The sequence below is a fragment of the Glycine max genome, chromosome 7 (genome assembly GCF_000004515.6).
Source record: "Glycine max cultivar Williams 82 chromosome 7, Glycine_max_v4.0, whole genome shotgun sequence".
Classification (NCBI taxonomy): domain Eukaryota; kingdom Viridiplantae; phylum Streptophyta; class Magnoliopsida; order Fabales; family Fabaceae; genus Glycine; species Glycine max.
This window is the reverse complement of record NC_038243.2, coordinates 14,750,721-14,764,423: the sequence shown is the minus strand read 5'-3', so window position 1 is coordinate 14,764,423 and position 13,703 is coordinate 14,750,721. Positions and strand designations below refer to the sequence as shown.

At 34.3% G+C, this 13,703-nt stretch overlaps 1 protein-coding gene across 1 annotated transcript; it reads left to right on the top strand.

The window, feature by feature from the left end:
- Positions 1–1,634: 1,634 nt before the first annotated feature.
- Positions 1,635–9,031, top strand: LOC100818467 (serine/threonine-protein kinase VPS15). The gene is made up of 11 exons (XM_006583493.4): positions 1,635–2,124; positions 2,258–2,380; positions 2,487–2,532; positions 2,622–2,782; positions 2,908–2,987; positions 3,354–3,459; positions 3,595–3,771; positions 3,873–6,983; positions 7,321–7,568; positions 7,653–7,752; positions 8,485–9,031. Exons 1-11 carry the CDS (start codon positions 1,852–1,854, stop codon positions 8,659–8,661), a joined length of 4,602 nt encoding a protein of 1,533 aa, XP_006583556.1. The 5' UTR covers positions 1,635–1,851; the 3' UTR covers positions 8,662–9,031.
- The last annotated feature ends 4,672 nt before the right edge of the window (positions 9,032–13,703 follow it).

The following is a 13,703-nucleotide window of genomic DNA, read 5'->3' as shown; positions in this document are numbered from 1 at the left end:
TTATTGCGACTCATCTGTTACTATGCTTTTCTTAATATTCAAAGCAAATAAATCAACATTATTGGTTTGCTAGCTACTCATGTTCAATTTTGGCACATGGTTTGTTTTTCCATCAATTGCTTTGGGTTTTGGTGCTTCCATATCACTCCATTCAAATTGCGGATAAAGCAACATTTATATCACCACTTTGAAATTTAGAGGAACATACAAGCTGGAATAATCTTGTTTAGTGAATGAATATTTGTTAAAAAAATTCCAAAAGGTACATTTGAGGTTATCAAGATACTAATTAAAGTTCTAAAAAGTGATTTGCGGCTGTAACATCAAAGTCTTTAGAATCAACATGATTGTGTCGTAATCAAAATTGCAACCACATTTGACCGCAATTTTCCTTAATATCAAGGGTTTTTGACGAAAATCGTGATTGTAATTTGAAATCTTAATAATAATGTTTTGATAATATAGGGTGCCTCGGTGTATGATAGAATGAGCCTAAGGAGACAAAAAAAATTTAAGTGGTTCAATAATTTTATAGGATGGTTTTAACATGTTAGAATATTATTTATATTTTAATATTATTATAATTTGATTGCCTAAGCTAGGATGATACTACTTAGATGGCAGCTATTTTTTGTAAATATCTATTTAACGTAAGATTATGCATTACGACCAGCTAAAAGTCGGCAAGCAAATATCTGAAAAATTAGTTTATTAAATTGTAAGTATTTGATAGAATTAATCGATAAAATAATTGAAAAGTATAAAATAATTGAAAAATAATAAAATTATAATTTATTTTAAAAGGGTAAACAATAAATTTAATAAATATATTAAGGATAAAAAAAAGAAAATATAAAATTTAGAAGTTAGTGTTTTAAAAAAACGTTACTCCAAATAATATTTTTTAAAAATGTTAAAAATTACTAAAAGAAGCTCCTTTATCAAACAATCAAATGAATAACTCTAAAAAGAATTAAAATTTAGTTAAAATATCTTGTCAAACATAATTAATATATATATATTCAAACAAGAAATGAATTTTTAGAATTATTTTCTTTTTAGTTCCTTCTTTGTCTAGTTTTATTAATTTACCATAGCCTTAGTATTAATATTAGTTATCTATCAAATTAATATTAGAATTAGTTTGAGTTAAAATATTTTTAAATAGTTTTCCTGTTGAAAAAAAATATAAACTAAATTTTATTACAAATTGATTCTAAAATTAAAATATCAAAGGACTTAAATACCTTTTTTTTTCTTCTCCTGTAAGTATATATTTTTTTATTTTTGACGACTGTAAGTTTATTTTTCTAGTTTTAATCCCTATAAGTTGAGGTTTTTTTAATTTTGGTTTGTGTAAAGATTTTTTTATTCATTTTTAGTTCTTATAAATTTATATTTTTTAATTTTAGTTCCTTTAGGATTTTAATTTTCATAAATTAATGCTTATATAAACTAAAATTTGAAAAACACAAACTTAAAAAAAATTAAAAAATAAGAAATTAAAAAAAAACATACAAAATTTTAAAAAAACTCAAACTTACATAAACAAAAATCAGAAAAATAAACTTACATGGATAAAAATGAATAAAAAAACTAACTTACATGATAAAAAAAACATTTTCAAACCACTGGCAAAACATAAATTTACTTGGTTGCACTCCAAAAGAAGGTACCGGAGCGGTTATCGAGAAGAATGATCTGATTCCGAGACAAAGAGCGTTGCGAAAGCGAGTTTGGAATTGAAGAGTTCCAAACAAACAGTCCCACTAATAATCCGAAACGTATTTATTTATTGAGCTGAGAATGAGAATAAGAATGGTAAGTTTGGAGTGAAAGCGGTGCAGTTGGATGGGGAACAAAATCGCGCGCACGACGCAAGTATCGGCGTCGGAGTACTACCTGCACGAGCTGCCGTCGACGTACAATCTGGTTCTGAAGGAGGTTTTAGGTCGCGGGCGCTTCTTCAAGTCGATTCAGTGCAAACACGACGAGGGTTTGGTCCTCGTCAAGGTCTATTTCAAGCGCGGCGATTTCCTCGATCTCTCCGATTACGAGCGCCGTCTCTCTCAGATCAAACACATCTTCACCTCCATCGATCACCCTCACGTCTGGCCCTTTCAGGTCCATATTTAATTCCTTCTTTTTAATCTTTATTTCATGTTTCATTTTCATATTTGTTCCCGTATCCGAGTTGATTTGGAACAATATTTACTAAATTCATTTGAGAAAACTGAGTGTGAGTCTCGTGTTTCAGTTTTGGCAAGAAACAGATAAAGCAGCATACCTTTTGAGGCAGTATTTCTTCCATAATCTGCATGATAGGTTAAGCACGCGCCCTTTTCTTAGTCTCATTGAGAAGAAATGGTTGGCTTTTCAGGTATTCTAATTCTTGTTTTTTTCTGATGTTTTTTTTTTTGGATATTCTTTTTTTATCGTCTCGTGTTAATTAATTATTGGTTTCGGGTAATAATAATATGCTGCAGTTGCTTGTAGCTGTAAAACAGTGCCACGAGAACGGAGTGTGTCATGGTAAGTCTTGTTTTAACTGAAATCCAACCCTTGAAATGCATTTTTTGCATTGATGTTATAAATTATTTGCATTTTTGTTGTTGTTCAAGGTGATATCAAGTGTGAGAATGTGCTGATTACTTCCACCAATTGGGTTTACCTTGCTGACTTTGCATCTTTCAAACCCACTTACATTCCATATGATGACCCCTCTGATTTCTCTTTTTTCTTTGACACTGGTGGACGAAGACTCTGTTATCTTGCACCTGAGGTTTGTTCTCTTTCCTTCTTATATGTCTATTTTATTTGTTTTGTGGTATTTCTTATTTCAAATGTTACTAACTTCCTCTCTTTCTTTCTTTCATTCATTTTTTGTTTGGGGCTGTGGTATGTCAGAGATTTTATGAACATGGAGGGGAGATGCAGGTGGCACAAGATACCCCCTTAAAACCCTATATGGATATATTCGCTGTCGGGTGAGCATTTTTTTCTGCAAGATTCTTAATCTTGAAGAAGGTGTTTTAGTCTCTTAAACCATCCATGTTTCAGGCTGCATATAGGAATATTTATGTGCATGTAATTTAACTAACTGACTAAGCGATGGACAAAAGAATTGATCTGCAAGGCATTATACTACTGTATTTATGGTGAGGCAGTGATGTTTTAGTCTGCTATTGATTTGATTTTTGTATAAATTTATGTTGAACCTGAATTCTCTAGGATATATTTTGTTGAAGCAGTAACTGATGCAGTGTTGTAGTTATATCACGTTCTTAAATACTTTTTTTGTTTTGCTTTTCTTCTTTATTTTCTAAGTTGCAAATATCATTTTACATCTTCAGGTGTGTAATTGCTGAACTTTTCCTTGAGGGGCAGCCACTATTTGAACTGTCTCAACTTCTTGCTTATCGCAGAGGACAATATGATCCAAGTCAACATCTTGAAAAAGTATTTTTTTTTTTTTTTGTGTGTGCATTAGTCTTGTTTGGTAATCTCGTAGTCCCATCAGTAGGGATAACCTCCACCCATGTTCAGGACTCAGTTTTTAATATTTTTAAATATTGTATTCTCTATGGGATGCAGATACCAGATCTTGGAATCCGTAAGATGATATTACACATGATTCAGTTAGAACCAGAGTTTCGATTATCTGCTGAAAGATATCTGAAGGAATATGCTGCAGTTGTATTTCCAATCTATTTTTCACCATTTCTGCATGATTTTTACCGATGCTGGAGTCCTCTTCATTCTGATATGAGGGTATATGGCTTTGCTGAAATATTTTATATCATTAATGATTTGATGCTTTCAGTAACACATACTTATTTTACCTGACTGCTTTGACCAATCTATGTATGTAGGTTTTACTATGCCAAAGTGCTTTTCCGGAGATACTTAAACAAATGATGAACAATAAGTCATCTGATGATGCAGGTGTTAATTCCGCTGAACTTTTGGAAGAGATGGTTGCTAAAGAAAGTGCGAGTTTCATGAAGGATTCACTGATGAAGAGAGAGGACATAGGCAAAGGCTTAGTCCATGATCACTATGAACTTCTAGGTGATATTAATAGCCTACTGAGGGATGCTAAAAAAAATAATAATCCATCGCATGTAGCAGAAAATGCACATAATTCTACTTTTCCTGAAAATCTGAAAAATTTGCAAACTGGTAAACTGCTTCAAACTATCTCCAATGCATTTCGAGGAAATGACCATCCCTTTCTGAAAAGTATTACTATGAATGATTTAAATTCATTGATGTCTGAGTATGATAGTCAATCAGATACGTTTGGAATGCCTTTTCTACCGTTACCAAAGGATAGTATGAGATGTGAAGGCATGGTTTTGATAACTTCTTTGCTCTGCTCTTGCATACGCAATGTCAAGTTGCCTCACTTGAGGAGGGCAGCCGTACTCTTGTTGAAGGCTTCTGCCCTATATATTGATGATGAAGATCGTTTGCAGCGTGTTATCCCTTATGTGATTGTGATGCTCTCTGATTCAGCAGCAATTGTGCGTTGCGCTGCTTTGGAGACTTTATGTGACATTCTTCCCTTAGTGCGGGATTTTCCTCCCAGTGATGCAAAAATATTTCCAGAGTATATTCTTCCAATGCTTTCAATGCTTCCTGATGATCCAGAAGAAAGTGTGAGGATATGCTATGCCAGCAATATAGCTAAGCTGGCACTGACTGCTTATGGATTCCTGATACGCTCAATAAGCTTGAGTGAGGCAGGTGTCCTTGATGAATTGAGTTTGCCACAGAAACCATTGACATCATCCACTCAGACTTCTGGAAGGATGAAGAGGATAAATGGCGATGCCCAACTTCTGCAGCTGAGGAAATCCATTGCAGAGGTTGTCCAAGAACTTGTTATGGGTCCTAAGCAAACCCCAAATATAAGGAGAGCACTTCTTCAGGATATTGGTAAACTGTGCTGCTTCTTTGGTGTGAGACAGAGTAATGACTCTCTCTTACCTATCCTTCCTGCTTTCTTAAATGATCGGGATGAGCAATTAAGGACAGTATTCTACGAAAAGATAGTTTATGTCTGCTTTTTTGTGGGCCAAAGAAGTGTAGAAGAATATTTATTACCTTATATTGAGCAAGCTTTAAGTGATGTGACAGAAGCTGTCATTGTTAAAGCTGTAGAATGTATGACTATTCTATGCAAAAGCGGGTTCTTCAGGAAGAGGATATTGCTTCAAATGATAGAGCGTGCCTTTCCTTTATTGTGTTATCCTAGTGAATGGGTGCGGAGATCAGTTGTCTCTTTTATTGCTGCTAGCAGTGAGAACTTGGGTGCAGTAGATTCTTATGTTTTCCTCGCTCCTGTTATACGGCCTTTCCTCCGAACGCAACCTGTGTCTCTTGCTTCAGAGAAGGCTCTGCTCTCATGTTTAAAACCTCCTGTCTCAAGACAGGTTTTTTATGAAGTCTTGGAGAACTCCAGGAGTTCGGACATGCTAGAAAGACAAAGAAAAATATGGTATAGTTCTTCCCAATCTAAACTATGGGAAATGGATTTACTGAAAAAAGGAATTGATGAGTTGGATTCATTAAAGAACTGGACTGACAAGCAACAAGGTCCTGGGGTTCAACAAACAGTTGGCACTGCCTTCCAACAGCCAGGGATAACTGATTGTGACAAAGCTGAGGCAAAATTGAGAGATATGGGGGCCTTTATGCATAATGATAGCAATACTGTAGGACATCGTGATACCCAATGCTCAGAGAAGTTGCAGTTTTCAGGATTTATGTCACCACATTTTAGTGGTATGAATAGTTTGACGTATGAAAAGCCATCAGAAGGCATACCTTTGTACTCCTTCAGTGTGGACAGGCGAGGAATGGGAATCCCTTCTGCAGCATCTGATCCTCCACTGCCAATGAATTCTCTGGGTGTTAGTTCATCTGCAATGCCTTGGGTTAATCCACTTAGTAAGTCCTTTAATTTGGCTAATTCAGTTCCAGCACCGAAGCTCTTTTCAGGTTCTTATAGTATCAGCAATGGTTCTAAACAGTTCCATCGAGTGGTACATGAACCAGATGCCAGGGAAAATGAGACAGCCTATGTTAATAACACATTTCAAGATGTGGGATTATCTGCTAATATTAAAGGTACTTCAATTGCATTGGAAGATGCAACTGCCCAAACGGATCTATCTGGATTTCCATCATTTGCTCGAGCTTCCATTCCTGACTCTGGTTGGAGGCCCCGTGGGGTGTTGGTTGCACACCTCCAGGAGCACCGTTCAGCTGTCAATGACATAGCTATATCTGCTGATCATAGCTTCTTTGTGAGTGCATCTGATGATTCTACAGTCAAGATTTGGGATTCCAGAAAGCTGGAAAAGGACATTTCATTCAGGTCAAAGCTAACTTATCACATGGAGGGAAGCCGTGTGTTGTGTGCAACAATGCTTCCAGGTTCTGCACAAGTTATAATTGGAGCATCTGATGGATTTATTCATATGTTTTCTGTTGATCATATCTCTAGAGGTCTAGGAAATGTTGTTGAGAAATATTCTGGTATTGCTGATATCACAAAGAAGGATATCAAGGAAGGTGCCATACTCAACCTTTTGAATTGTCCTGTGGATAATTATACCATCATGTATAGCACCCAGAACTGTGGCATTCATCTGTGGGATACTAGGTCCAATTCCAATACCTGGACTCTTCAAGCTACTCCTAAGGAGGGCTATGCTTCTTCTCTGGCATCAGGGCCTTGTGGTAATTGGTTTGTATCGGGGTCATCCCGGGGGGTTATTACACTTTGGGACCTGAGGTTTCTTATACCTGTGAATTCTTGGCAGTATTCTCTTGCTTGCCCTATAGAAAAGATGTGCCTCTTTCTGCCCCCTTCAAATGCTTCTGTCTCTTCAGCTGCTAGGCCCCTTGTTTATGTGGCTGCTGGTTGCAATGAAATTTCTCTTTGGAATGCAGAGAATGCTAGCTGCCACCAGGTATGAGGTTACTGTTTATTATTTGTTTATAGATAATAAAAGCAATATGTGCTAGAACAAAATGCAGTACCAACAAATATTCCAGTTAAGTTCAAGTTATCCTGAGAAATATGGTTTTCTAATGAAGTTTTCCATCTTTTGTTTTTATCTCTAGTTGTTGGCCTGTTGTGTAACTTAAATTTATGATGAGATGGTTCCATAAGGCTTATTGCATGAACCTGTACCCAGATTACTATAACCATGTTTAATCACATGCAACCTTGTTGAATCATATGTAATATTTAATATTTATAATATTCTGATTATTGTCTTGTACAATTAACATATCTTCTCGCAGGTCCTAAGGATGACCAATTATGACAGCGATGCCGAAATGTCTGATCTGCCTTGGGCCTTGGCCAGACCTTCTAGTAAGCCAACTTCTCAATCAGATCTAAGACGAAATGGTAATCGTAAGTATGGAGTTGATGAGCTAAATGAACCTCCTCCTCGTCTTCCTGGTATTCGTTCATTACTTCCCTTGCCTGGGGGTGATTTATTGACTGGAGGTACTGATTTAAAGATACGTCGATGGGATCATTACAGGTATTGTATTGGACTTCCAATTTTGTTTACTTGTTTTTCTTGCAAGAATGGTCTGATTGAATTAATCTGTGTTCTTTGTTGCAGTCCTGACAGAAGTTACTGTATTTGTGGGCCAAACTTAAAAGGAATAGGAAATGATGATTTTTATGAAACAAAATCTAGTTTTGGGGTGCAAGTTGTACAGGTAATTTACGTTTCATTAGATTGTGTAATCAACTTCATATTTATTTTGTGCATGGATATTGTTTGAGGAAGGAGGTTCTCAATCAGCATAGGTCCAGAAGCTGGGTTATGGTTTGAACGGCTGAATAAAATATCAATGTAGGTACTTTAACTATCCTTGAGATGATGACCTGGGTAGTTTACTATTGATCGGTTCAGCTCAACCATCCTTCTTTTTTTCTTCTCTATGTTTTCTGTCCCAACTTCAAGGGATCAGCTAATGACTCCTCTTCCTAGTGAATCAAGAAATTAGACATACTCAACTATCCTTCTATGAAAGTTTTCATGATTTTTTTTTCTTGTTCGAAGTTATTTCTTCACAGTTTTCTACCTATAGAATTAGAAACTTTGAGAAAATATTGGTGTGAGTGATTCATGTGTCCCTTGTAGAAGTTATTTATTTATTTTGAAACAATGTTGATGAAGGAACAAGGGAAAATAAATAATAGGCTGCAGAAGGGAATGAACATTTGATAGGATGACAGATTAAAGCATGGGTGATGGGAAGCTTTACATTCTTCAATAAATTCTGTGCTTTGTAATGGCTAAATCTCTGTTATCCCTGTGAATGTTTTATGGGTTAAATTCATGTTGCCTTCTAAATGCTGTTGGATATGGCTTCCATCTCGGTGAACTTTTCGACTTGTTTAGAAATATAGGCAGCTAAAATTTTATCTTTTACTCTTATAAACAGGAGACCAAAAGACGTCCTCTTACAATCAAGCTGACAGCAAAGGCAATTCTTGCAGCTGCTGCCACTGATTCTGCTGGTTGCCATAGGGATTCTATTGTTTCTTTGGCTTCTATCAAGTTAAACCAGAGACTTTTACTTTCAAGTGGTAGAGATGGGGCAATCAAGGTTTGGAAGTAAACTTCTATAGTTCATTTTTGGGTATTTTTGTACATAATTAGTGTCAAATCCTAGTATTGTTAAAATTGTACATAAATTAAGTTATAGGTACTAACCCACCAGGTAGTCATTAGAGCCCCCTCCCTATTTCTCTCTGATACTTTTCCATTTTTGTGTACACCTGATCTGTACCAGCAGGTATTATGAACAGGGGAATTATTGGTAGTTTCGTTGACATGATCTTTTTAATTTAGCCCTTGAGTGTTAATGGAACAAGCAGTTGGTGAGATTATGTCTGTATAGTGTATACTTAACAAGCAGATTTCGTCTAACAATTGAATACGTTTATGTGATATTGATAATATTATGTACCAACATTTTCCAGGAAAAAGTTGCGATTTTGATATTTTTAGATAGACCTCAGTTTTATTTGAAGGTGTCAATCGTTTGAGGGATTTCTCTTATGATGTTTGAGTCTTGTGGTTCCATTTAATTAGTTGCCATTAATAATTTCATATAACAATTGATAACACCAACGTTAATTTCTCTCATCTTGGATTTTGTGTCTGCCAAAATTTGTTTTGATCTGTAAGTAGTTGTATGTCAGCCTCCTAAGTGAAGTAACAAGTAAAGGTGGCTTAAAATGTTATTTGGAATTATTAAGATGACAACCTACTTGTTAGTTAAACAGCTTCTTCCTCTTTAAGTAATAAATACTGAAACATCAAATATCTTACCTTTCATTTTTTTTCTCCCGTCTTTTCCTCATTCATGTTACAGTCAAGTTTTGGGCTCATGCTAGGTGCACCGAGTAATATTGTTTGTGCACCCAGTATTTTAAGTGAAATGACAAAAATGTCTTTTACTTAAAATTTAAAAAGTTCTTTCCCTCTCGTGATTTCATTTTCGTACGACGCCACGATTCTTCCTCCTCCTTCCCTCCGTGCCATCGTCGTCGTCATCATTAGATTGCATTGTCGTCGTTGAGGCTATCTCCACCACCATTGTTCTTTTTCTACCATCGAGATAAGTTTTTTTTGGTGTTGTTATGTGTCACCTGGAATTCGTTTAAATTTTATGAATTGAGTAATTTGCATGAATTTTTAATTTTTGTTTTCTAATAGTTATTGTTTTAATTTTTTTAAAATTATATATATATATATATATATATATATATATATATATAAACATATTTGATTTTTTTAAAATATATTAATATATTTATAATTTTTATATATAAATATATTATTTTGATTTTTGTTTTTAAATAGTTATTGTTTTAATTTTTTAAAAATTATAAATATAATAATCTATTTGATTTTTTAAATATATTAATATATTTATAGTTTTGATTTATAAATATATTATTTTGATTTTTGTTTTTAATTAGTTGTTTCAAATTTTTTAAAATTATAAATATATTAATATATTTGATTTTTTAAAATATATTAATATATTTATAATTTTTATTTATAAATATATTATTTTGATTTTTTAAAATAGTTATTGTCTTAATTTTTTTAAAATTATAAATATATTAATGTATTTGATTTTTTTAATATATTAATATATTTATAGTTTTGATTTATAAATATATTATTTTGATTTTTGTTCTTAAATATATTAATCTATTTTTGATTTATAAATATATTATTTTCATTTTTTTTAATTAGTTATTGAAGTAATGTTTGAATTTTGACTTAAAATTTTGTGTATGTTCAATTTGACCGATTATGGTTAGAGCTAGAGGTTTGGGTCATGCTTTGGGCAGAGTTATAGGAAGAGCTCTAAGGAGAAAAGATAATCGTGATTCAGATGAAGCTTCCCAGCAAAGGCCCACGACATTTGCATGTAGGCGACACGAAGATGCCCCTGAGGATGTTCGTCACGTGGATCATGCAACTAACGAGGTCCATGAACAACCTAAAGAAGACGCTGTTGATGATGAAGTTGTTGTTGCCGAGGGTTTTCCAGGCGGGCCGCACGACACATCAATTTTGATTGGCTATGATGATCATGTTGCAGTCATTGTTTGGAATGGAGAGATATTTATATTTTTAAATAAATTATATTTTAATAAGTATTTGTTATTATTGTTAAAATAATTTAAATTTTTTTTAGAAACATCCTGAATTGAAGTTATCCTCCCATGGAAGGAAGGTTTAGAAATTCGACAGGCCTGCTGCAAAGATTGAAGGCTTAGTTACTGCCACAAGATTAAGTCCATTGATTGCATGTCCATCAACACAGTCTCCACATGGAAAGTCAGCAGTGCCCAGTGCTAGAACTAAACATAATTATGCCTCATCATCCAACACCGATACCAGAAACATAAAATGCTTCAAATGCTTAGGTAGAAGACATATTTCTTCTGAATGTCCAACCAAGAGGACCATGATTATGAAGGCAGATAGAGAAATCACTAGTGAATCTGAAATTAGTGAAGAAGAAGTGGAAGAAAAGCTTGAGGAGGAAGTTATGCAGGGTGATATGCTAATGGTGAGAAGGCTCTTGGGAAGTCAGATGCAGCCCCTGGACGACACCCAAAAAGAAAATATTTTCCACACCAGATGTACAATTAAGTGCATGATGGTTTCACCAACAAGATTTCTTTCCAGCACCATGACCAGAAGATTATTCTTAAACCTCTATCCCCTAGAGAAGTGTGTGATGACCAAATCAGAATAAGAGAAAAGAGAGAACAAGAGAAAGAAAAGAGTGAAACACCAAAGAGGAATAAGAAAAAAAAAGAGTGATACACGTGAGGTAAAGAGTGAAACACGTGAGGGAAAGAGTGATACACATGAGCGAAAATTTAATTGTTTAACAAAGGCGACTGAAGTGTTACTTGCTCGTGAGCCGCTCTATCTATTATACTGCAAAGACAGTAAAGTTTATGCTGATAATTTTAATGAGTTAACTATTTCTGATTCTCCTAGTGTTTAACTCTTTTTGCAGGAATTTAAAGATGTATTTCCTAAGGAGATTCCTCATGGACTGCCACCTTCAAGAGGCATAGAACATCAAATTGACCTCCTTTCGGGAGCTTCATTGCCTAACAGGTCAGCTTACAAAAGAAATCCCCAAGAGACTCTGCATAAGGATGCATAGGCTATAGTTGAGTATGTGAAAAGATTGCATGAGCAGGTGAAGGCTCTCAAATTGTAACATCCCATTTTTTCATAAATAAAATTTTAGAGAATGAAGAAGTTTTTATAATTAGATAAATAAAGAAAAATAGTTATAATAAAATAATGGTTCAGAGAAAATAAAATAAAAAGTATTTTATTTATTCATTTGATAGAGAATAAAATACAGTTCCTTTTATAAAATAATAAAATAAAAATAAATGAATAGAGTAAATAATAAGTTGTGAGTACCCTAGATATAAATAGCGATTACGTCAATTTTGATGCCTCCTCTTCTTCTCATTCTCGTTTTTCTCTTTTCTCCTCCCAAAGCCCTCTCTTTTTTCTGCAGACCACCAAATTTGTCTCAGTAAAATGACGATCTCGAACTCATTCATCGTTGAATTGTCGTGAAATTTAAGAAAAAGATTAGAAACTCAATTCCGAGCATTCTCACTGTTGGGAATTACGAAAAAATGTCGGATATGAGAGAAATATTGTTCGCATCGTGACTTTTTCTTTTCCCGCAAAAACCCAAAGCTGTCTCGGTAAAACTATGATCCCGAATTCTTTAACCGTTGGATTTTCACTAAATTTTTATATGTTGTTAGAAATTCAACTGCGCACACCTTCATCGTTGGGATTTTTGAGATAATATTCGTGGAGGGAGAAAAAGGAATCTCATGAAGACAGTACAAACGGAGGCTTCAATCCCTTCTCATTCTCTCTAACGTTTGGGAACCCTATGAGAGCAACCAGAGGAAAAAATTAAGGAATCTTAGGAACTTCCTAGAGGTGTCGTTATCACTGTCAGAAGACACGTGAGTCCGCTTAGAGGTAAGAGATAAGTTTATCGCAATTGGGGGTTAGAATGAATATGTGTAGAGATCCTTAGAGGATTAAATTGATGTTTATTTTGGGATGTTTATTCACTTATAATTTTTTTCTTTATGGCTATAAATACAATATTATTGTGTTTTATGTACCAAGTGATGTTCTGATAAGAATTGATTGATAAGCTTGAGTGTTCTTGATGTTTTTGTGTTTTGACCCATGATTTTGATATAATTGTGTAAAATTATTTGAGGGGTTTTACTCCCCATGTTGTGATAATTTGAACCTGTGATTGATGGTGAATGTGTATTGAGATGTGAGCTATGGACTGTGCAATCACACAATTGTAAGACCATTTAAGGGCGACGAGTATTGTGATAGGATCCATTGTGGGAACCCGACAGTTAAAATGATTTTAAAAATAATTGAGTAGTTGTGTGTATTGCATGATTCATAGGTAAAGTGTATGTGATTCATGAAGTGTGTTTAGCACTTGATATGACAATAATTGTATTGTGAGGTGTGAATTATACAATAACCCGACTAGTGTTGATGCGTTGTGTTAAACAAAAAGTGTAGGTTTCCTATTTAGGAACCAATGTTAAATTGTAGCGTAATGTGTTAAGCGTGTTTGAAACACGAGTGTGAGGTCGTGGGTATTGTATAATTCATGAGCAGTGCTTATAAATGAAATATGTGATGAATTATGGAATAACATGTTGTCTTGAAATTATGATATTGTTATTGAGATTAATTATAAGTGTAAAGTTAAACATATGTTAATTTGTGAGATACGTGTAAACATGTATTGGTGGATTGTGACACTATGAGATGTGAAATTGTGAATGAGTTTTGGCTGTGAATAAGTGTGTGGTTAACACTTAATGAGACATTACTTGTGTTGTAAGCTGTGAATTATACAATAACCCGACCAATGTTGATGTGCAGTGTTAAAGAGAAAGTGTAGGTTTCCTATTTAGGAACCAGTGTTAAAGAGAAAATGTAGGTTTCCTATTCAGGAACCCGTGTTAAATTGTAGTGCAATTGTGTTAAACGTGTTTAAAACACGAGTGTGAGGTCGTGAATATTGTATAATTCATA

Bases quoted from the DNA above. Each gene is read 5' to 3' on its own strand.
- LOC100818467 (XM_006583493.4), top strand. From the start codon at position 1,852: ATGGGGAACAAAATCGCGCGCACGACGCAAGTATCGGCGTCGGAGTAC. The intron at 3,772-3,872 runs GTATATGGCTTT...CTATGTATGTAG, and splicing joins CTCTTCATTCTGATATGAGG to GTTTTACTATGCCAAAGTGC. The intron at 7,569-7,652 runs GTATTGTATTGG...TCTTTGTTGCAG, and splicing joins CGTCGATGGGATCATTACAG to TCCTGACAGAAGTTACTGTA.